At 42.4% G+C, this 24,157-nt stretch overlaps 1 protein-coding gene across 1 annotated transcript in view; it reads left to right on the top strand.

The window, feature by feature from the left end:
* Positions 1 to 5,449: 5,449 nt before the first annotated feature.
* RBMS3 (RNA binding motif single stranded interacting protein 3) overlaps positions 5,450 to 24,157 on the top strand; it is a 910,338-nt gene continuing 891,630 nt past the window's right edge. The window contains exons 1-2 of the mRNA XM_074945627.1: positions 5,450 to 5,526; positions 6,063 to 6,256. Of these exons, the coding sequence (XP_074801728.1) occupies positions 6,074 to 6,256 (183 nt within the window). The 5' untranslated portion in view covers positions 5,450 to 5,526; positions 6,063 to 6,073. The remainder of the gene's footprint in view (positions 5,527 to 6,062; positions 6,257 to 24,157) is intronic.

Here is a 24,157-nt window from a genome sequence, read left to right as displayed (position 1 = left end):
CAGAAGTCAACCTCAACTCTGTCCCAGGACTCTGGTAGGTTTTCGTCTTTCAAAACCCACAGCTGAGCAGATTCATCTGCATTTGATCCAGAACCAGAACAAAGACCGGGCAGGTCAGCCATTTCTTTATACAGCTTAGACCTTTTATCTTGATGTTCTGTAACAGGCTTCAAAATTCTGGGTTCTTACACAACTGGAGTTAGGGAATTTGCATTAACCTCTTCGTAGGGATTCCCCAAGAAATCCACTTATCACTTATTGTCTCAAAAGTCCATACTTGTCTGGCACATTTTAAATATAACTTTTGAACTCCTAGGTCTCACATTTATCACATCTTCCGACTAGTGAGATTACATACAATCCCAGTCCACAATAATACATAAAACTTAATACAATAAGGACTTTCAAGGATATTGCAGGAAATTGTCATGTCTGTGATAGTCTCATGGTTAGGGCAGTTGAATACCATCCTAGAGACCTGGATTCTATTCCTGCCTCTGCAGCCCAGTTCCTATGAGATGCTGGGCAAGTGCCTTACAGCAAACTTTTCACAGGTAATCTCTTCTGCATATAAATCAAAGGCTGTATCATAATGCGTACACACAAGGAGGCTAAATTAAGGTTGCAGGGACAGTGTTCATTCTGGCATTTCCTAACTTGAGAGTTCTTTACTTTGCGACCTTTTCATTGCTTTTAATCCTTTGTAATTCCTAATTTTTTGTGGTTTACTTTAGTTTAGAGAGCAATCTTAACTAACTTTAAACTAAGTTTTTTGTTTCTTTATAGAGTGCCATAAGAACATGGCACATTACCATTTCCATTACCATGGATGAAAGAAATAGATCCATGCTGCTTCTCTCAGATCTATCAGCACTTCTGGATTCCATTGATCCCCAGAATATTTTTACTTACCAGTGGGATCTTGCTGGTATAGATGGAATTACCCTCCAGTGAGGTCAGAGTCAGTACTGCTGTCAATTGCTTGTCCTCCCGAAAAGTCCTCACAGGCAGTGTACCACAGGGTTCCATCTTGTCAACCCCACCCCTCAGATTTACATTGTCAAGCTGCCTGGAGTGGCTCACAACCGTGAGTGCAAACCTTAGGACAATCTGTTAAGAAATAGGGCACAAACCCAAAACTGGTTGTGTGTTCTGTACTTCGGTTTCACCAATCAATTATCAAGTGTGAATTCCTCCAAGATTACAACAGCCTTAACATGGAGTCAAAGACAGTCCCATTGGAAGCTGCTAAGTCTGCAGTGTCATCAGTATTCAGAAGATGCTCAACTCTATGGCTTCTTTTCATAATTATGTTCTGTAGTCTCATTACTTTCTCAGTGGCTTACTAAGACAGAGTTCTGGATGAAAGCAAACCTGGTTCAACTCAACCTGGATGCTTGTTGGAAACACTTAGAAGATTGGAAGAAGGTGGTAGCTGCACATTATGCTGAGAGCGTATGCCTGTCTTTCAACAAAATTGCTCATATTAAATCCATCAGTACTCCTGAGTTTTTAAGTAGTAGTAGTATTATGGCTTGAAGCATAGCTGATCTTGAGCCATCATTCCTCTCAAACAGACCTCACGCTGGTCATTCACCTTTGTCATCTTCAGTCTAGTTTACTACAATGTGTTGTACTTAGAATACACTGGCAATCCACCTACAATCTCTGTCTGGTGCAGAAGCCAGCCTCCTGAATGAGAAGAGCTATTGTGAATACGTTATTATGATCAATTATTATTAATAATTATTTTATGTTTACAGTGGCGTACTAGGCATTTTGCAGTACAAAGAGAAAAGTCCCCACTCAAAGAATTGAGCTTAAGTCTTTTTACTGACTTCTGAATAGTTTGCAATAGGTTGTCTAGAATCTGCTTCCCTCCCTATTCCTCGTCATGGCCATGGAGGGTATGTCTACACTGCAATGTAAGCTCAAGGTTAGTAGAACTCGAGTTAGCAGATCTTGGGTTTCTTAGCCTTGGGCTTGAGTGTCTACACACATTTGTAACCCCCAGTTAGGAATTGTTGAATCCTGGGTCCCAACCTCGGGCTCCAATGTCTGCACATTATGCAGACCCAAGTCCACCCAGACTTCCTAGCACCCTCGCAAAATGTGGCTGCTCTAGCTCTTTGTTCGTGGTGCAGTGTGAGAAAACTTGACTGTCCACTTAACTTGACTATCCAGAGGGCAAAGAAAACCAGCCTGTGGGTTTGTGGGATTTTAGCAGACTTTCAGAGCATGAGTCCAGTGGGGTTGCATCTACACTGCAGAGCAATAGGATTTGAACCCTGGGTCCTGTCTTGACTCAGGCTTGGACCCTCCATCTCTGCGGTCCTGCGACCTTGGAGTAGCACGAATTGTATGTAAATGGAAGAGGGGTTAGGCTTGAGCTACAGTTCTAACCTTGGGTTTATGTTGCAATGCAGACATACCCTACGGTCCTGTTGATTTCTGGGGTTAAACACTCAAGGCTTAGTGTAGAGCTTTCTCAGTCAAGGGCACTGTCTTTGGAATTAGCTTTCCTTGGTTGTCTGCCAAAATCTAGTAAGCTTCAGAGCATATGGTAAGATGTTTTTATTTCATTTAGCTTTTATCTATTTTTTAAAAAAATTGGGGATTTGGGGGGATTTTGTGTGTGTGGGAGTGTTGTCTGAGTTTGTTTTCCAGCAAAATGACATTGGTTCTTTAACGTTTGTATATAATTTATCACTTTACTAACTTTGTAAATAAGTGCATAGATGTTGTGGCAGTAGTTGCTCTATGAATCAAGACACTATAAAGAAGACAATACAATTATTTAAAAATATTATTAGTTATGCAATCAGTCAGCCAACTAATGTTTGCTCAAGAATATCAAGAATTACATTTGCTGATAATATGATTCTAATGTAGGACCCAATTATATACACTTGTGTAAAAGCCATTACACTCAACATCAGGTATGCACTATAGGAAAAGATATCCATATCCTGGATTTGGTATGAGTACAAATAGGGAAATAAACAGTTTGGGGCAGGCCAGAAAGTGGAGGCTGGCCATCTTTTTTCATATATGACATTCAGGCAACCAATCAACAGCAGACAAATATAGATGCCAAACTCTATAAGCAAGGAAAGTTGGGTTCACTGGATGCCATTAGTGTAATATATGCATTTGGGAAGCAAAATCTCATCTTTTGCACATACTGCAGAGCAGAGCACCTCAGTGTATGTATGCTTTGAGGAACACTGATATGGCCAGAGGGTGATGGACACTTCTGTATATTGGAATGCTGGCACTTTGGGAGTAGTGAAGACATAACAATGCTTTAGTGGGGAAGTGGAGAGCAAGCACAGCTTGGCAGAGCTGGGCAGATGGTTGGATGCCACTTTGCATGCAACTGCTTCTCCATAACCCAGCTCTGAGGCTCAGGGTAATATGGAATCATCAGACAGGATTGGTTGGTTTTTCACTGCACTGGCACTCAGTCTCCCAAAGAGAGTGGTGATATTGCATTTTCGTATGCCCAGAGTAGCTTTTCTGTCCTAGGGCAAATGCTGTGCATAGCACCATGATGGTACAGTAAGATCTAAGCCGTTACCACCGACATGAACATGGTAAACACTCTTCGTGCTGTCGCCAGGCCAAATGGGAGGACTGCAAACTGCTAGTATCTGTGTCCTTGAAAGACGGCTATGTGGAAGTACGTGTCCTTCAAGACAAGGGCGGCATACCAGTCTCCCAGATCCAGGGAGGGGATAATACAGGCCAGGGAAACCATGTGGAATTTTAACTTCTTTAGGTACTTGTTGAGGTCTCGTAGGTCCAGGATGGGCCGACCACCCTTGGCCTTTGGGATTAAAAAGTACCAGGAATAGAACCCCTTGTTCCTGTACTCGAGAGGAACTTCTTATACCACACCTAGCTGTAGCAACCCCTTTACCTCCTGCGCGAGGAGACGCTCATGAGAGGGGTCCCCTATGGATACTGCTGAGGGAAAAAACTTCCGACACCGGTGCATGTGGCGAGCAACCCCCTCCCCCCCGCCCTTTTGCAGCCTATGCTGTTGAAAGTACTTTGACCCTGATCTAGCAATGTACTTAAGAACATACATAATATCATTATGCACATATTTAGGTGCTTGCTGGATTTGGGCCTTACTGTTTAATGAGTGTGATGGTGGTTTCACAAGCACTACTGATTATGGGGTAGCTTTTATTTCATGCAAGCCAGCTTTTTTGATACTGACAGGTACCCAAAAGAACCCATAAACATTTTGCAAACTAGCACTGCTTTTTATGAGATTACAGAGTAGTAGTAGTATATTCAATGCTGGACATTCAAATCCTCCCCAAATAATATGTAGATTTTTATTTAATTAATTTGATTATAAAATATACAGGATCTGAGTCTCTTCTCATTTACGTCAGTTTTAAATTGAAATGCCAGTGATTTCATCAGTTACTCCTGATTTACACTTACCATTGTAAGTGAGAGGAGAACAAGGCCCACATTTAGCAAGGTATGCTTTTTTATTCTTTCTTTTACTACTCAAATATTTTTAAAGGTTTCTGTTTTAAAAGGTTTCTATTTTAAAAGACAATTTGGCTTTGTGATACTTTTTTTTTCAGTGTTACAAAACTACCTTTGCCCTTTACCCAGTATGCTGTTGCAATAAGACATGTCAGGGTACATGTAGAAACAAACCCATGTGGGATGTAATGAAATCCAAGGGAAAGAACCAAATGGCCCCACCGAATAGCATATCCAAAATATCCTGGGCCAGATCCTCAGTTGATGTAAATGGTCAAAGCTCCTGAGTATCTGGCACTATATCTTTATGGAGTGGATTATGGCTATTATAAAGTTCCACACAGACTTCCACTAGATGTTTCCAGTTAACTTTTAAAGCAGCAGCTCCTCAGGACAATGTGGTGTTATTTTTAGAAGTGCAGGCTGGTCATCTGATGGTGTCCTGATTTAAGAATTATCTGGTCTAAATTCACCATTTTTTTTAAATTAAAGATAAACAGTTGGCTGGATTGGGTTTCAATATTATTCTTATTATTTTATAATTTAAATATTCTTAATGAGATTGCATTCTCCCCACCCATGCATAACTTTCAGTCTAAAGTAGCTATCATAGGGAATAAAATAATCCTGTATGTACATTGTAGTCTCGCTTGATTTTAAACTATTTACACAGGATTTTTTTCTCTCTCTCCTATATTTTATTTATTTGGTTTTAAAAAAATAAAACTCGGGAGCCGGTGGCTGGTACTGGTTTAGATTTCCTGCCTGAATTTGCTCTTGTTTTTCTCCTTACTCCAGTTCTCCTTGTGCAATGCTGCGTGGCGCTGGCAGATTGAGAGAGAGGGAGCTCCAGTCACACACATACACACAGATCACGGAGAGGAGATTAACATCAAGGAGACCACGTTTGCTATAGAAGGGAGGTGGGGTTGGCCGGGGTGGGGTGGGGGGGGAATAAAGGCAACAGTCGGATAAATGCTCGTCTGCCCTCCTCGTCACCAGCACCTTGCTCAGGTCTGAATTCGCTTCTTTTCCTTTGCTGTATTGTGCTTGCCTAGGATCTGGAGAGGAAGCGGGGGGAGGGGAGAAAGGGGGAGGTTTAACTTTTACTTGACATTACCGGGTTATTGTCAGTTTCACGGTGTTAAATCCCGGCGATTTCCCCTCGCCCCCACCCTGTGCTTAGCTCCCGCCAGTTAACTTTGTTCAAAGGGCTGCAGCCAAAAAGGCTTGTACGGGCCTGGGACATAGATAGCATAAAGTAAATAATCACCACAATTAGACTGGGGCAGGGAGTTGATCTGAGTCGCTAGCGATCTGCTTAGTTAGCGTTTGCTGTTTAGGGGCGATTGAAGGCCATCGCACCAAGGACACACACACACATACACACACACACGCTAGATACAAAAGTCTGGAGGATCTAGGGGGGAATTGCAGCCACCGGATCGGTGCAGAAGAGGCAGCCAGAGCCATGCGTGCCACGGCCTCCTGAAAAAAGGAAGACGCTGGGTGGTGGAAAGTATTTTGTCTGCTTTTGTCTTGAAATACAGTGAATTGGAAGATGGAGATGGATGTTAAGGGAGTTTCTCAGTGCCCAGAGCCCATCCCCCACTCGCAGGGGTCTGGAGGCTGTCAGCAGCAGCAGCAGCAGCAACAGCAGGATGGGCAGGCAGGGGAAAGTGCAACTGCTAGTGACAGTAATAATCCAGAGAAGAGGCAAAACAGTGAGAAAGAAGACAAAAAGGTAGGTCTGCCGCCTTTAAAACGGTCATCGCCAAGCACAGCAGAGGAGCCTTGCGGTTAGATACTACGATCGCTTGCGGTTAGATAGGAAATTAGAGTAGGGGTGGGAATCCATTCTGTAGGGAATGAAAAGGAGGATGACTTTGGGAAGTGAAAGCATCTAGCCTTACCAGGAAGAAGTGTACCCTGATTATGATTATGATGTTTTATGACTAAAGATGGTTATTTTCTATTTAAATGTAAAGAAGAGAGATATAAAGACAGAGTGGAAGGTTGTTTAAGGACAAGGGAAATGAGGAGGGTCATAGCAAAATAGCAATGGATAGAAAGCACTTCTCTGCCCATTCACACATAACTGATGTGCATTTGTCTCAAATGCATTGTTCTGTGTACAGTGCGTTGAAAGTGGCTTTATAGAGCTTGGATTAGGAGACATTGAAAATGATAAAATGTTGGCACTAAAGTTTACCTTACTTTCAGGATTTAGTACTGTGAGTGCCTCTTCTCCCCTAGCATCCTTTTTTAGTTAAGGGCAAGGGGCGAGTTACCTGTAAGGAAAGAAGCCTAGTAAAGCTGTTTCTTCAACCCTGCTGTGTCATTGTAGACTAGGGGACAGCTGCTTACTACTGTACTGAATGAAAATCTTTGGGTAACTGAGATCAATGAGAAATGGGTCAAATTGCATTCTTTGGTGCTTATATATCTTCTGCTAAATGAATCATAAAGTAGGGAAAATGGAGTAGAAAATATTGCCATTAAGATAATGTTAGTGGAGTGCATTGATCAGTGCTTTTGTCTGTAGGCATTGTCTTCATTTCCATTAATATTTCCCAGCACGGGTTTACTTAACTGAAGCCTATAAATTGTATGTGTATAGGTATGTAACAGACACATACTGACAAATGCATAAGTTTTAATATAATAATGAATTTTGCAAATAGTAATCTATGTAAGATTAATGATAAAAATTCTTAAAGTTTCATTGAAGTGTGCAGTTTTCTAAGTAAATAGAGATCACATGAATAGATTTTAATCTTGTTTCAAAATGTTGCATTGTACTGGAAGTGAGCCATGTTTCATGAAGTAGTTTTACTATGTAGTACAGTTTTATTTTATGTTAGAAATGTGGAAGCAAACACTTATACAATGAAACAATGTAAACCAGTAATTAAATAAATTTGTGCAACGAATATGTCAGGCCACATATTTCTATAGCTAGAGTTGGATTATCTTGATAGATATTTTTAAATCATTTTATCTTTTACTGGAGACCGCTAGTTCACAATATTTACATATGTGTTTCATAGCTGAGATACTTTTTGATTTGTTGACCATCTTCTAAAATCAGTACAATTGTTTTGATTAAAAAAACAGACTATCAAAGATTGATCATTTGAACAGGGCCTGTATGGCTAAGTAAGGTGGATAAAAGGTTTTTATTTTTTAAAATGATAACTGATGGCTTTAAATATTCTAATATATGTAGATAGCATTTCAGTCTCCCTTGAGTGTATGAATATTTAATTCTGTCATGAATGCATATTACTGTAACATATTTAAATGACTGTGTATGTTCAGTTTTAGGAATAATTTTTGTGCATCATGTTACTAACAGAACTTTAAATGTATTCCTTCAATATTAGTTTACAAAATAATATGTAGAGCTAATGCTGCCATTTACATATGTGTTGGCTGTGCCAATGCCTTGAGTATTTAAAAATCCTGCCATCAGCAGAAATATATGCTCAGTAGTTACTTTTGATGCATCACATAGTCTGTCTAATGTTCTACCAGCGGTGGGTAGCAGGAAGGCAAATAACACATATGACTGTAGGTGAAATGAGAACTAGAAAAGATCTGACTACATTTAGCTAATTAACAGGTGTAGATAACTGAGTATTCTACTGATGATTTCCTATGTATTAATCAGCAATTGCTTGACATAGATACAAAATACTTTTTTTCTAGGTGTAGTCTTTCAAAGGTATTATGATGTGTCCTTTTCTTACCCACCATGGGTGCTATTTTAACCCTGCTGTTGCCAAAAGTATTTGCAGTGCCTGCAGGTTACATTTGTGGGGAGCGCTATGCTATTTCAAACCTCACTAACTGTATGAATCTTTTCTGGGTGCTTTTCCAGGACAATTTATACTTCTCATTAATGCCAAAGTCTTTTGGGTCTCTGATTAAATGATTACATTGAAAATGTGGGAAAAAGCCATTAAAATGGTAATACAATCCAACACATTTTATATTTAACATGGGAAAATAAATACTTTTCTAAATCAAAATCCAAAACCCCCCAAATATTGCATGAAAATCATATAAGATCTTTCTAAATGGACAAAAATAACATGATCTTTGCTTATTTAACTATTAAGTAGACATCAAGGGCACCTTGATTAAGAGCTGCATTTCATAGCTGTAAAACACCCCACATGTAAATGATAAAGAATATAAGTAACAATGAGATCTCCTGGCATTTTATAGATAGATATATACTCACACACACACATTTTTTCCTAAAATTTTCCAAAAATTAGGATTTCAGGGTATTTCAGGATTCCACCTTCAGCACTTGCTTCCCAGGATTTTACCGGAGTAATAAAAAGCATTATGTTTTAGGGTCCACTTTCACTTTCACTGAAGACAATGGAAGTTTTGCCATTGACCTAAGTGGGAGCTGGATCAGGCTCATGACCAGTAAAGCTATGTTTTTCACAGTGTCTCAAAATGAAACCATGTCAAATCAGCTGCCTACTGAAAATAGACACACCTTTGAATTTTGCAGGATACCCCATTACAAAGGTGTTTCAATGTCTTTTTAGTGGATCTCAGGTTTCTCTGGTCCATCAAACATTCTGTAAGCCGTTAGGCCCCAATCTAATAAAACATCAAAACACATGCTTACCTTTAAATATGTGAGTAGTTCCATTGACTTCAGTGAGACTACTCACATGCTTACAGTCATAATAAAGGAGTGGTATCTTTGAAAGCATTTATTTAGTCAAGGATTTGGCTGTGAAAGATATCTGTGGTAACAGCAACTTGTGACCCTAACATGTCTCTATACATGCTAGAACAGACACTAAGATCAAAAATTTTAAACGTAGGCAACTAAAGTAAGACTTCTAGGTCCTTACTGAGACACCTAAATAAAAATATTTTGATTTTCAAAGATGCTGAGCAGCTGCGTCTCCAGACCTATGGGTTTTCAGCACCTTTGAAAATCAGGCTCTTCAATAGGTGTCTACATAGGGATTTAAGTGTCTAACTTTACACATCTAAATTGGAAATTTTTGTTCTATTTTTAATTTTAAACAGTGAGGGAAAAATCTTCCATAATTCAGTTTTTTCAAGTATGTACAAAAGAACCCAGTGCATTTACAGGCACATCCACATCTTCCACGTTATACCCAGACTGCAGATGCAAGAACCCCGTGAAACAGCTGCACATTGAAGAACTTTCTGCATATTTACATGAAAATGGGTATACTAAGGTTACAAGAAAAATAAGCCTATTTGTACTGAGAACATTGTATTCTAGTTCAAAAGCTATTGTGCTAGTGCTTGATTTAGGAATTCTGAAGTACTTTTTATGCTTATTTGGATGCCATTACTCAGAATGCTCTTCTACCTCATATCTATGTGAGAGTGGTGCTAGTGTGTAAGCTCTGAGAGGAAAAAGACAATTCTTTGAGCATACTGTTGAATGCATTCAGTATTAGGCTGGAAATTACCTCCTTATAGAAATCCAGAAAGTACCACAGCCTTTTAATATTACCTTTTTCTCCATATTCTCTCCTTGGGGGGGGGGGGAGGGGGGAGGGCTGTTTGTTTTAAAATACAAAGATGTATGTGGAATCATAGGACTCCAGCATTTGATATAACTTCTGTACCGCTCCTCTGTGTTTGATGTACTCTCAACTCCTATACATTTATTGTGTGCATCTTCACTTCTACTGGAATTTACAATTCTACCTTAATTGTATATTGTCATGAGAAGTTACATATACTTTCTGTCAGTGTATGTTACTTCTGGCTGCTCCTTAACTGCTAAGCGCTAGCTGTCATCTCCATGGGGGCTGGCCTAGTGGGTGGAGCTGGAGTCAGCAGCCTGGAACCAGAGCTGATGGTCAGAAGCCTGGAAAGGAAGCAGGGCTGGAGCAAGGCAGGAGCAGAAGGGAGCAGGGCTGAATTAAGGCTGGGAACAAGGCTGAAGCAAGATCTGTTGTAGCAGCAAGCTGGGGAATCTGCCTAGTTGCACAAACAACTTCTTGGTGTCCCCTCCAGGCATAGGTAGTGTGCCTGGACCAATCAAGGACCCTGAGAGCATTGTCAATCAGGCCTTCTGTGGCTGGCATATCCTGTGGTACTTGGGACCTGTCAAGGATCCTTCCCCAGTCTGAACTCTAGGGTACAGATGTGGGGACCTGCATGAAAACCTCCTAAGCTTACTTTTACCAGCTTAGGTTAAAACTTCCCCAAGGTACAAACTATTTTACCCTTTGCCCTTGGACTTTCGCTGCCACCAGCAAACGTTTAACCGGTTACTGGGAAAGAGTTGTTTGGAAACGTCTTTCCCCCCAAAATCCTCACCAAAACCTTGCACCCCCCTTCCTTGGGAAGGTTTGATAAAAATCCTCACCAATTTGCATAGGTGACCACAGACCCAAACCCTTGGATCTTAAGAACAATGAAAAAGCATTTAGTTTCTTAAAAGAAGAATTTTAATAGAAGAAAAAGTAAAAAGAATCACCTCTGTAAAATCAGGATGGTAAATACCTTACAGGGTAATTAGATTCAAAACATAGAGAATCCCTCTAGGCAAAACCTTAAGTTACAAAAAGACACAAAAACAGGAATATCCATTCCATTCAGCACAGTTATTTCCTCAGCCATTTAAAGAAATCATAATTGAACACATATCTAGCTAGATTACTTACTAAGTTCTAAGACTCCATTCCTGTTCTGTCCCCGGCAAAAGCATCACACAGATAGACACAGACCCTTTGTTTCTCCCCCCTCCAGCTCTGAAAGTATCTTGTCTCCTCATTGGTCATTTTGGTCAGGTGCCAGTGAGGCGCTTCTTAACCCTTTACAGATGAAAGGGCTTTTCCTCTGGCCAGGAGGGATTTTAAAGGTGTTTACCCTTCCCTTTATATTTATGACAGGCCCACAAGGCTGAGAGCCTGTTAATGGCTGCTCTGGAAGAGCTGGTGGGTAGTGGCATAAATGCAGTAGTTGCTCAGAGCCAGCAGATCCAGGTTCTAGACACATACTAGCTTTTCTTGGTTGTTGCCAGCGTTATCAGTTGTTTTGAGAAGCTATTTCAGTTTGCTGTTATACCTTAAGTGGATGTATCAAATAATAAAAACCTAAGCAAAAGAATATGTATTTAGAATCTCTTCATTTACAAGTGGTGTATCTAGAGCCCAGCAAGAGAAGAATGAGGTCTTATACCATTTTTACGTTAGTTTTAAGTATAAGGTAACAGTTGTAGAGGGTGGGGAATCAACTTCTGAGGCCTCTCAAACATTGATAATGAAGCAATGTTCAGGGTACATCAAACACACAGGAGTGGTGCACAAGTCATATCAAATGCTGAAGTCCTATGATGCCACATAAATAAGTATATCTTTGTACTTAAAAACAAACAAAAATCTCCCCAAAACAATGGAGACAGTATGGAGAAAATGGTAATATTAAAAGGCTGTGATCTTTTCTGGTACATTGATAGAACTCCCAGGTAGGTTTTGTAAAGTTTTATGAAGCACTAGGCACTCTGCAAGAGGAATATTTTCTTCTTCTTTGGCTCCCATCCTTCAGCTCAGCTGCAATTATGGGGCCAAATGATGTCTTTCCATCACTTTCTGTCTTGTGCCAGCTTCACAGCTTTGTTCACCTTTAAACCTTTTTGTTTTATGTCATTCGTCACTATGTCTATCCAATGCATCCTTGGTCATCTTCTACTGCTAGTTCCTTGCACATACCATTGCATGGTATGTATTGCCATGTATAGTATCCTTTTTGGGTCCATTTTTGACCCTTCTCCAAACCATCTCAGTCATCCTTCTTGAATCTTCTGTAAAAACATTATTTTATGCCCTAGCCATTTTCTTGTCACTTCATTTTTTATTTTCTGCAGTCTTGAAACTCTCAGTATCCCCCCAACCAGTTCAATTCTTCAGTCAATATATTTCATTCATTGGCTTTCCTCATACTTCAACATTTAGACCCATATAGCAGTATCAGCATAACAGTTGTCTCAGATACACTAATTTTGGTTTTATCTAAATGTGTTTAGCCTTTCAGATCTGCAGAGTTTTCCAAATACTGTCCTTTTTCTTTTGTAGAGAAGCAAAGTGTGTGTTGTAAATGGTTTGTCTAGTTTTTGTAAAGTCCCGCCACAAGGAAGTTTGTGTGGAAGGTTGTTTTTTATGAGAGTATCCACTTTTGAGAGCTCATTCTTAATCTTTCCCTGTTTGCCATAGAGGATGTTGATCAGGTGGTTGCGCAGTTTCTTTGAGAGCGTGTGGCACAAGCTGTCAGCATAGTCTGTGTGGTATGTAGATTGTAATGGATTTTTTACCTTCAGTCCTTTTGGTGTGATGTCCATCTGTTTGCATTTGGAAAGGAAGATGATGTCTGTCTGTATCTGTACGAGTTTTTTCATGAAGTTGATAGATTTCCACTCCATACGGCTAAATTCAGTGCCTTGCATAATGACAGGTTTCAGAGTAGGAGCCGTGTTAGTCTGTATTCGCAAAAAGAAAAGGAGTACTTGTGGCACCTTAGAGACTAACAAACTTATTTGAGCATAAGCTTTCGTGAGCTACAGCTCACTTCATCGGATGCATTCAGTGGAAAATACAGTGGGGAGATTTATATACATAGAGAACATGAAACAATGGGTGTTACCATACACACTGTAATGGAAAACTGGTAATAGCTCACCGTAAGTGATCACTCTCGTTACAGTGTGTATGGTAACACCCATTGTTTCATGTTCTCTATGTATATAAATCTCCCCACTGTATTTTCCACTGAATGCATCCGATGAAGTGAGCTGTAGCTCACGAAAGCTTATGCTCAAATAAGTTTGTTAGTCTCTAAGGTGCCACAAGTACTCCTTTTCTTTTTCCAAATACTGTAGCGGCTAGTCTGATTCTACTTTTTATGTCATCTTTACAATTCCCATTCTTTAATACTAGTCCTCCAAGGCAAACAGATTTTTCCGTGTGTGTTCTAGTTCTCTGCCTCTAACTCCTTCCTCTAACTTTTTGCCTCTTGTCTTCCAATTGCCATATTTTTGTCTTCTTCATACTGAACTTTTCCAGAGTTTCTGCTTTCCTGGTCAGTAATTCTCTGTAAATCTTTGGTCAGTGAAATGAATTCAATATCATCTGTAACTCTAAGATTATTTACTGTCCTCCCACATAACATGACTCCTCTTTTTTCATCTCTCAGTGCTACGACCATTACTGCTTCTAGTACCAAGTTGAACAAATCTGGTGATAGGGAGATATACTATTTTAAAATGATTCTCCCGTTGAATAAATAGCAAGAGAATTTTTTGGGCTAAGAGTGAGCAGCAATTTAAATTTTTCATCTAAATGATCAATAAGCGGATGAAGCTTGAAAGCCAATCACACAGCGAATGGTTCCTGGGACAAGCACAGATATTTTCATTGTAATGTAGGAATTTCATTAAAACTTGGTACTATTTCTAGTCATACTCATTACAGAGGGAAATGAGGAGTTATTGATACATAAACTGTTCATTTTTTTTCTCAGTTATACAGCTCCCTGGCATCTGATTGGTTGTGGGACTTTCATTCACATAATGACTGTAATTATTTCTCACTAGCTGTACAATATGCGAATCCCTATACTCTGACTGGCTGCCAGACATAATTACCCAATCAGAGAATAGGGATTTACATATTCACTATACAGTTATTTCCCAATAACGCATTCTCAAAAAATACTGATGAGCAAAGAAAATACAACTGAAACTGATCACAAGGAAAATAAATAAATAAATATGTGTTCAAGTAATACACAGAGCCCTCAATCAGGGCTCGGTTGCACTGTGTGTTGTAGAATAAAAGACAGTCCTTGTCTCAGCTTAAATATATTAAAGGTCTCCATAATTAATGTCCCACCTTTCTTTCTTTCCCCATTACTCTCTTCTCCTATCTCTCTTCCTCTCCCAGTTCTTTAAGGCTCCTGTCCCTAGAATAACTGTTGTATATTTGTTTAAATTATTTGTTTACATAACTTGCTGATAGAGGCCTTTTCTGTTATGGGAAAATGCATTGTGTCAGAAACTGTTTACTAACACATTTTAACTAATACAACATAAACTACAATTTAGCTCTTAGTGCAGACAAGGACAGTCATTTTAACATGTGATAGGTAGCCATGATTAACCAGTACAATACAATAATTATTCAGTAGCTCATCATGACCAGCTAACATGTTTTGAAACATGCCTGTCCTTTTCATTTAAAAATCTACTAAATAAAAATACATCCTCTTATGTAAATGGTAAGTAAAAAGCTCTGTTGAATTAAATTCAACTCTTTGGGTAAATAAGTGTTGCAGGATCAGACCCCAAAGCCTAGGCTAATAAACAAATAGTTCTTTGGCCTCAGAGTTCATTTGCTATAAACATCTTGGCCTACAGCTCCAGAGTTTATTTCTGTAAAAAGGATTCACCTTCAGGTAATTGTATTACACAAGTTGGTCAGAGCAACAATATTAGCAATATCTGAACATACTGTACCAAGAACATACTGTCCACATTAGTTTCAGGTCACCCACAAATAACTGTTATGTTTGATTAGAGGGTGAAAAAAAGGAGTGGAACCTCTGCCTCTTCTATTAACACAGGCTCTCTGTTAATTGATTTCAGCAACTGTCTCAAGCACCATTGACACCTCCTCTTCACCAATAACTAATGATTGTGTCCTCACTGAGGATATTGCTAGGACTGTACTCACTGCCAGACTCTTCTGGCAGAAAATGTATCTCTGAATCCAAACCTAATGCAATTACAAGATTCCTGCATTTGATGAGATGTAATTAAAGTTGTAAATATCTACCAAAATTATTACTTATTATTATTGTATAACATCATAGATGTGCATTGTGCTCTACAGAGATTTTAAAAATGCCAGGTCTCTGCCTTGAGGTATTTACATTTCAAATTAGGCAAAACACAGCAGGGATGACTATAAACAAAAGATGGGGAGGTGGGTATGGGAGGACAAAGTATAAAACAATGAACAGTCTACTCTTGAGATACATTAACATTGGAAGAGCGTGGAAGGAAGCCCAGGGAGAATGTCATTGCTGGAGAGCTAACTGAAAGCAGTAAGTTTTGAGTAAGGATTTGAAGGAGGTGGTATATGGTCCACTTTGGGATCAAGAGAACTTTATTAAGTGGGCATCAGGGCCAAGTTCAGTACAGGAAGTACACATCATAGAATCACAGAATATCAGGGTTGGAAGGGACTTCAGGAGGTCATCTAGTCCAACCCCCTGCTCAAAGCAGGACCGAACCCCAATTTTTGCCCCAGATCCCTAAATGGCCCCCATCAAGGATTGAACTCACAACCCTGGGTTTAGCAGGCCAATCCTCAAACCACTGAGCTATCCCTCCCCCCGTCATGCAGTATAGAAAGTCACATCTGGGCCCCACAGACATTATAAAGTGCCCTGATGCAGCCTATTTAACTTTATGGAGTGTGTTTCTAGGACATGCAGACTTCCTGAGGATCTGGAAACCACTTTTGATAGCTAAATATTTCCCTCCCATCTCTCTTGGCTCCATATTTAATCAAAGGGAAAAGTTTGTCCTGACCAAGATCAGCAGATACTAAAACATTTAGTTTCTAAGGCATGGAGATATGAAAAGCTAAAAAATAACTTGGCAAATGTCAAGAAATGAAATCACTCTCATTTTTTGACCCATCATCTTGCCCAAATGCTTCATATGATTTTCTCCAAACTTTGCAGAATAATTCTACTTTGGATTAAGAGGCGATTTCTGGCACATTGGTCCAGTATTGGTTACTAGTGGTCATGTGTGTGTCTGTGTGCAAACTGAGTTTGTAAGTGGAAGCAAGTTTTAACCTCAACTGTGTATAGAATATTTAATATCACCCAAATATCTTGCCAATATGTCGCTTCCACAGCTGTCCCAGACTATGTGGAGACTAGGATCACTACATAATCTGGGGCAGCTGTGGCAGTGCTAGGTAATGAAACATATTGAAAATGTCAGATGTTAAACTGATTTGTACCTTAAACTTACCAGTTTCCATCCATGTATTTATTGGACCCAATTTGTGCATGTGCAAATGATTTCACAAGGAAAGATAATCTGGCACATCATTTTCAGAAAAGTCACTTAAGGACTTAATAAATTGATGTGCAGAATTGGTGGGCTTGCTGGCATGGCTTCAGAGGTAGGCATGTACAGTTTATTTTCAGAGATGTATGGCAGTCATTTATGTATGTACACTTTCAAAGTGTGGTTTTCGTGCACGTGTGCATGTGTTCACATGAATACAGAGCCCTTAAATTCAGGAAGGAGTATGGGTATGTTTGCATGGAGTGAGGAGAAAGGATGAAGCTAGAGAGCTTGAGAGGAGGAGGAGGAGGAGGAGGAGGAAGGCACAGTGTTTGGGAAAAGTGGAACACAAAAGCAAGCAGCAAAGGTACAAGCAAGAATACTGAATCTGAATCCTGCCAGCTCCTGAACTGGGGAGATGAAAAGGTGATAAAAGGTCACATTTGCCCTCCTCCTTGGGTCCTTTACCAAGAGCAGCCCAGTTAGATCTGAGAAATGGGGCCAATGTGTCAGCTTCCTGAATATGCCAGAAGAGTGGGTTCCTCAAAGTAGAGAAACAAATGATGAATACCTCTATGAGAAGCTGTATGAGGACCTAGAGAGTTAAAGGCAGCATATTTATTTTACATTAGAGGCAATCAAAGCCTGGGAATCTTGCCAATAGGGTCATGTCACGGGGCCATCAACAACACCACTGGTATCAGCCAGCCAGTCACCTCTACCTCTGAATCTGAATCCTTCTCATGCTGTCAGACATTGCTTAGGGCACAAAAAAGGCTCTGTCATCCCTATCTATACTGAGATGCTCTTTGCATGTCCTCTGTTTTGTTAAGTCCCATACATTTTTCCTCTCTAAATATGGTTTGATAGACCGTTTCTTTCTGACCTTTTATGTGTTTCTCCAGCTGCCCAATGGCATGCTTACACTAATTCCTAGGAGTACTTCTTTGGAATCCTAATTGCTACATTAGTTTCCCTAAATATAGATAAAAACACAGGTGTGTTCTGAAATAACAAAGTTTTTATCTGTCGAGGGATTCTATATTCACGTCTCCAGAGGCCACTCAGAGTGACATAGGCAGCCTATACATACAGGAAATAATCATACTCCATAAACAAGATGACATTCTGCAGTGCTAAACTGCTGTTCACAGAATCCATTACCCAGGACCATATCATGACTTTTTCCTACTCATACATTCAAGTCTGACAGGACTAATCAAACCTAGACAGATTCAAGTTCAGAGGTACAGGATAAGTTTTTCCAAAGGCACTTAACAAACACACAGCTATATGTTTATAAAGTATTAGTGTGTATTAGTTACACATTGTTCTTTGAGTGATTACACATGTGCATTCCACTCATGGTGTGCGTGCGCCCAGAGCACAGTCACCAGAAATTTTTCCCTCTCTGGTACCCACTGAGGCAGCTTGATCGCCCTCTGATTCATAGGTGCCATAGATATTAAGGTCAGAAGGGACCATTATGATCATCTAGTCTGACCTCCTGCACAATGCAGGCCACCAAATCTCACCCACCTACTCCTGCAATAAACCTCTCACCTATGTCTGAGCTATTGAAGTCCTCAAATCATGGTTTAAAGACTTCAAGGTGCAGAGAATCCTCCAGGAAGTGACCCATACCCCATGCTGCAGAGGAAGGCGAAAACCCCCCAGGGCCTCTTCCAATCTGCCCTGGAGGAAAATTCTTTCCCGACCCCAAATATGGCGATCAGTTGAACCCTGAGCATGTGGGCAAGGTTCACCAGCCAGATACCCAGGAAAGAATTCTTTGTAGTAACTCAGATCCCACCCCATTTAACATTCCATCACAGGCCATTGGGCCTATTTACCATGAATAGTTAAAGATCAATTAATTGCCAAAATCATGTTATCCCACCATACCTTCTCCTCCATAAACTTATCAAGTTTAATGTTGAAGTCAGATAGGTCTTTTGCCCCCACTGCTTCCCTTGGAGGGCTGTTCCAGAACTTCACTCCTCTGATGGTTAGAAACCTTCCTCTAATTTCAAGTCTAAACTTCCTGACGGCCAGTTTATATCCATTTGTTCTTGTGTGCTACTGTGTGCCAATAGCACCAGTGTAAAGAAACCAGCTGACCCTTGCCTTCTCAGTTCCTTCTTACTACCTGTGATGGTCGCTGGAACTGGCATCCTTGCTTTGCAGGCTCTCTCGGTGGTCTTCTTTTTCTGTACATAGTTAGTTAGTTGTTGTTAGTTGTAGTTAGTTTTTGTCAATTTTATCTAATTTTAGTGAAGGTCTGTGACTTCGTGTTTTACTGGAATTTTTGCCTATTCCCCAGTGCCAAGGCATGCCTTGTTCACCAGGCTTTAGGCCATGCAACTCCTGCAACAAGGCTATGCCCCTGAGCATCCCACACTCAAACTGCCTCAATTCCCTGGGAGAAGCTCACACTGGCAACCGTTGCCAGATCTGCAGGGACGTTAAACCTCACATGAAAAAGGACCAGGAGGCCAGGCTGAAGTTTTTGCTCATGGAGGCAGCACTGAGACCTTCTTCTAAGCTAGGCTGGTCAGACTCGGCACCAAGTGCCTCAGCATTTGTAAGTAGTGCTCTTCTTACCATCCTGGAGCCCCAGCACTGATCACCATCCCCAGTGCCTACAAAAAGGTATAAGAAGCAGCCAGCTGAGAGGGGGCAATCGCTGGCACCGAAGACAGCCAGGCATGGGGATCAGAGTAGAATGCGATCTAAATCAAAGCACTCCTCTGCCTCAGTACTGCAGAAGTCGACAGTGTTGACTCCAGCACCTGAGCAGGCACTGTCAAGTCTGGTACCGGAAGAGCCATCTGCATCTGTGGCACAGTACGGTACCAATACTATCTTGGTACCAAGCATACTGGAGGCATTTGCCACTGCCAGAGACCTTCTCTTGCTGTCGGTACTGGTATCACCAGCAGTACAAGTCAGTCTCCATCACTGGTGGGAATGACACCACCGTGGTCACCAGACAGAGACTCGCTGTCTTCCAAGTCAGAGGTTGGGTCTTACTCTTCCCATTTGAGGAGCTATTCTCACTAATCCTCCAGGTATTTCTATTGTTCCATGGATCGGGGCACAGGAGTACCATCGAGTGCATAGCCAGGAGGTCACTGGGGACCTTAGGTGGTCCAGTGACTCTTTTGGAACCCATGGTTTCCCCCAGTTTCCAGGGCTTATTCCAGACATTCCTATTTGGTGGCCTTGGAAAGAAGGGCACAATCGTCCCATTGGGTAACACCTGGTCCAAACTCCAGTACCGAGCCCAGTACCATATTGCAAGAGCTGGCTCAATGGGATCCTGCTGAGGCAGAAAGAGAGAAAGAACTTCCATAGTTGGTGCTGGCCTCCTCATCCTCCTTCCTTGATGAGGCAGTCTCAGGAGGGGGTGTGTCGCATCCCCAGGTTGACTATAAGGCTCCCCAAGAGTTATTGAAGAGGATGGCCTTAAATGTGAGCATTAAGGTGGAGGTTGTGAAAGAGTCCTCCCATAGCCTAGTTGACATTTTAGCTGCTGTGGGCCCTTCAAAAGTAGCCCTGTCACTCAATGAGGGCATTACAGACTATGTTAAGATCTTGTGGCACACCCCTGCATCCCTTCCCCCCACATCAAAAAATGCTGAGCAGAAATACTTTCTTCCTGCCCAGAGTTATGGGTTCCTGTACACCCATCCCCACACCTAGGATCCTTGGTGGTAATGAGAGAGAAAGGCAGGGAAATCAGGGCGCAACCTCAAAATCAAAAGACTCAAAAATTAGACTTGTTTGGTAGGAAATTTTATTTTACTGGGGGGGTTACAACTCGAAGCTGCAAACCAGTAGACGCCTGCTGGCCAGGTATGATTTTAACATGTGGGACTCCATGCAGAAATTCAAGGACTTGCTCCCACAAGAGGCTAGGCAAGAGTTCTCCTCACTGGGTCTAGGGAAAATCAGTGGCGAGGACCTCATTACAAGCTGCTTTGGATGTGGCTGACTTGATGGCCAGGTCCATGGCTTCGGCAGTGGCCTTGCTCAGGAGTTTGTGGCTACAGTCCTCGGGACTCCCACGGGAGGTCCAGCAAACCCTTTAGTACCTACTTTTTGAAGGAGCTTCAGTCTTTTTGGAACAGCCGGAGGCAAAGCTTCATAGTCTAAAAGACTCCAGGGTGTCCCTTAAGTCCCTTGAATTGTACACACAAGCTCCTTCAAGGAAGCACAACAGGCCTCAACAGCCCATCTGCTCCTCAGCCCTGGCTTCCCATCAGGATCCGCAGAGAAGGAGAAGCAGGGGTTAGGCATAGGCCACTCCCACCTTCTACCTCGATGACAATGCCTGCCCCTCCCAGACTGAATGTTCTAAGTAGGCATTTTGACGGGACGCTCAAGGATGCTGTACCAGTTCCCATGATGCCCCTTTATTTGCAAACCGCCTTTCCGCCTTCCTCAGTGCATGGTCCTGTATCACCATGGACCGTTGGGTGTTGAGCACAGTGGAATTGGGATACAGCCTCCAGTTTATTTCTACCCCTTCTTCCCACCCTCCCTTCACATCCATCTCCAGGGACCCCTTTCATGAAGAACTTCTGGTCTGGGAGGTTCAATCCCTCTTTCAGATGGGAGCCATGGAAGAGGTTCCACAGAATTTAAGAAGGAAGGGGTTCTACTCCCATTATTTCATAATATCAAAAGCCAAAGGAGATCTCAGACTGACTTTAGACCTGCGTCAACTCAACAACTAGTTCAAGAAAATAAAGTTCTGCATGGTCAGCCTAGCATCCATTGTCCCCTCCCTGGATCCCGGGGATTGGTGTGCTACTCTCAGTTTAAGAGAAACCTATTTTCATATATTGTTGAACCAAGGACACAGAAGATTCTTCAGATTCGTAGTGAGCCACTCACACTACCAATTCATGGTCCTCCCATTCAGCCTATCTGCAGCTCCGGGGGTGTTCACAAAATGTATGGCAGTAGTGGCAGCTTTCCTGAGGAGGTTGGGGTGCAGCTCTACCCTTATTTAGATGACTGGCTAGTAAAGGGCTGGTCCAAGACTTGGGTAGTGTCCAATGTTCGACTCATCCAGTCGATGTTCAAGGCATTAGGCCTTCTGATAAATGCAGAAAAGTCTACCCCCATTCTGGTGCAGAGAATAGAGTTCACTGGGATAGTGTTCAACTCTACTCAGGCCAGGGCCTACCTCTCAGAGGTACGTTTAAAATCAATCAGGTCCCCGATAACACAAAGGTCATCCAATTACAACAGCCCAGAATTGCACGAGGCTTTTAGGTTACATGGTCTCATGCACGTAGGTGATACAACAAGCAAGACTGCACCTCAGAGCCCTCCAGACATGGCAGGCCTCAGTATACTCTCCAAACAATCACCATTTGGACACTGTGCTCACGGTACCTCCATGGGTTCTAATCTCCCTCAATTGGTGGTTGGATATGCTCACAGTTTGTGTGGGCGTTCCCTTTATATGCCCTCAACAGTCAATGACCCTGGTCTCAGACACGTCAGTGCTAGGGTGGGGAGCTCACCTGGGGCCATCAGAACATAGGACCTCTGATCGCTGGCAGAACTTTCACTCCACATCAGCATTAGGGAACTTAGAGTGGTTCTCCTGTCCTGTCAGGCCTTCTTGCCCCACGTTACATGCAGAAACTGGTTTGTTCTCACAGGCAACACTGCAGCCGTTTTACCTCAATAGGCAAGGAGGATCTTGCTCTTCCCTCCTTTGTCAAGAAGCAATGCAGCTATGCGAGTTTTGCATAGCCACTCAATCAGCCTCGAGGCCTCTTTACCCTCTGGGAACACAAAACAAGCTAGCAGATCATCTCAGCAGGCTTTATCCAATCCCCGCGAGTGGTCCCTTCGCCCAGATGTGGTGAGAGATGTTTTCCAGCAGTGCTGGACTCCCCAGATAGACCTATTTGCAAACAGGTACAATAGAAAGTGTCACCAATTATGCTCCCTATGCGACCACAGTCCGGGTTCTGCCACAGATGCCTTTCTACTACCTTGCACGGGACATCTTTACTATGCTTCCCCCATTTTTTGCTCATGCACAGAGAGCTGCTAAAAATCAAGCGGGACCAGGACCAGGTTATTCTGATAGCCCAGACATGGGCCTGCCAACACTGGTTCTCTACTCTATTAGATCTCTCAGTGGCAACTCCAATCCTGCTTGGGTTGCACCCGGACCTGATTTCCCAGGACAGCTGTCAACAGCTCCACCTGAACCTGAGTTCCCTTCATTTAACGGCCTAGAAACTCCATGGCTAAATCCCAGAGAGCAGACTTGCTCAGAGCAAGTTCATCAGGTCCAATTGGTAGTAGAAAGCTTTCCACCAGGACTACTTACCTCTCAAAGTGGAAGCAGTTCTCTGTTTGGGGGTCCCAATGCAGAGTCTCACCCACACGTTCATCCATACAAGCTGGGCCGTCCCTAGCCATTTTGGTGCCCTACAAGCCCTCCTGTGTGGGGGCTGTGTGGGGCCCCAGGCCTCTGCGGCGGGGGGGCTGGCTTGGGGCGCAGGAGGGTGTGGGTTGGGGCCGGGTCACTCCACTTCCTGCAACCCAGTGAGTGCAGGGCGGGCCCAACCCCGCTCTCACAGGGCGGCGGGAAGTGGAGTGACCTGGCCCCAGCCTGCTCTGCTCTGCTCCCCTGGCTCCCAGCCTTCGGGCTCAGGGGGGAACCACCCTCCAGCACTCACCAGTGGAGCAGGCTGGGGCCGGGTCGCTCTTACTGCTGCCGGTGAGTGCGGTCCTCAGGGGAGTGGGGGCGGAGCAGGGGTGGGAAGAGGTGGGGCTGGGGCAGAGCAGGGGCTGGAGCAGCACGCAGCTGTATAGGGCACCAGGTGCCCCAAATTTCCTGGTGCCCTACACAGCTGCGTACTTTGCATATGAGTAGGGATGGCCCTGCATACAAGACATACTTGAATATCTGTTGCACCTGAAACAACAAGGCTTAGTAATCTCCTCTATCAAGGTTCACCTTGCAGCAATATCAGCTTTCTACCCTCGGGTGGATAACCAGTCTGTTTTTTCAAATAACGTGTCCGACTGATTCCGCAAAGGCCTAGAAAGGGCTATACCCTCAAGTAAAAGAGCTTGTTCCTCTCTGGGACTTGAACTTAGTCTTATCAAAGCTTATGGTAACACCATTTGAATCATTGGCAACTTGGTCCTTATTATACCTCTCCTGGAAAGTGGTTTTCTTAGTGGCCATTACTTCGGCCGAAGGGTCTTGGAACTCCATGCCCTCACATCAGAGACTCCGTATACAATCTTTCTTTAAGATAAAGTGTATTTACGTCCTCACCCCAGTTTCCTCCTGAAAGTGGTTTCACGGTTTAATAGCAGTCAGGCAATTTACCTAACTGTTTTTTACCCAAAGCAGCATGGAAATAGAAATGAACAATGTCTTCACTCATGGACGTTAGACAAGCCCTAGCTTTCTACATGGAAAGCACTAAACCGTTTTGAAGGTCCACCCCACTGTTCGTAGCTATAGCTCACAGGATGAAGAGTCTCCCA

This window comes from Natator depressus, chromosome 2 (assembly GCF_965152275.1).
Source record: "Natator depressus isolate rNatDep1 chromosome 2, rNatDep2.hap1, whole genome shotgun sequence".
NCBI classification, from domain to species: Eukaryota; Metazoa; Chordata; order Testudines; family Cheloniidae; genus Natator; species Natator depressus.
Note: the sequence above shows the minus strand (reverse complement) of the source record. Positions and strands in the feature narration are given on the sequence as shown.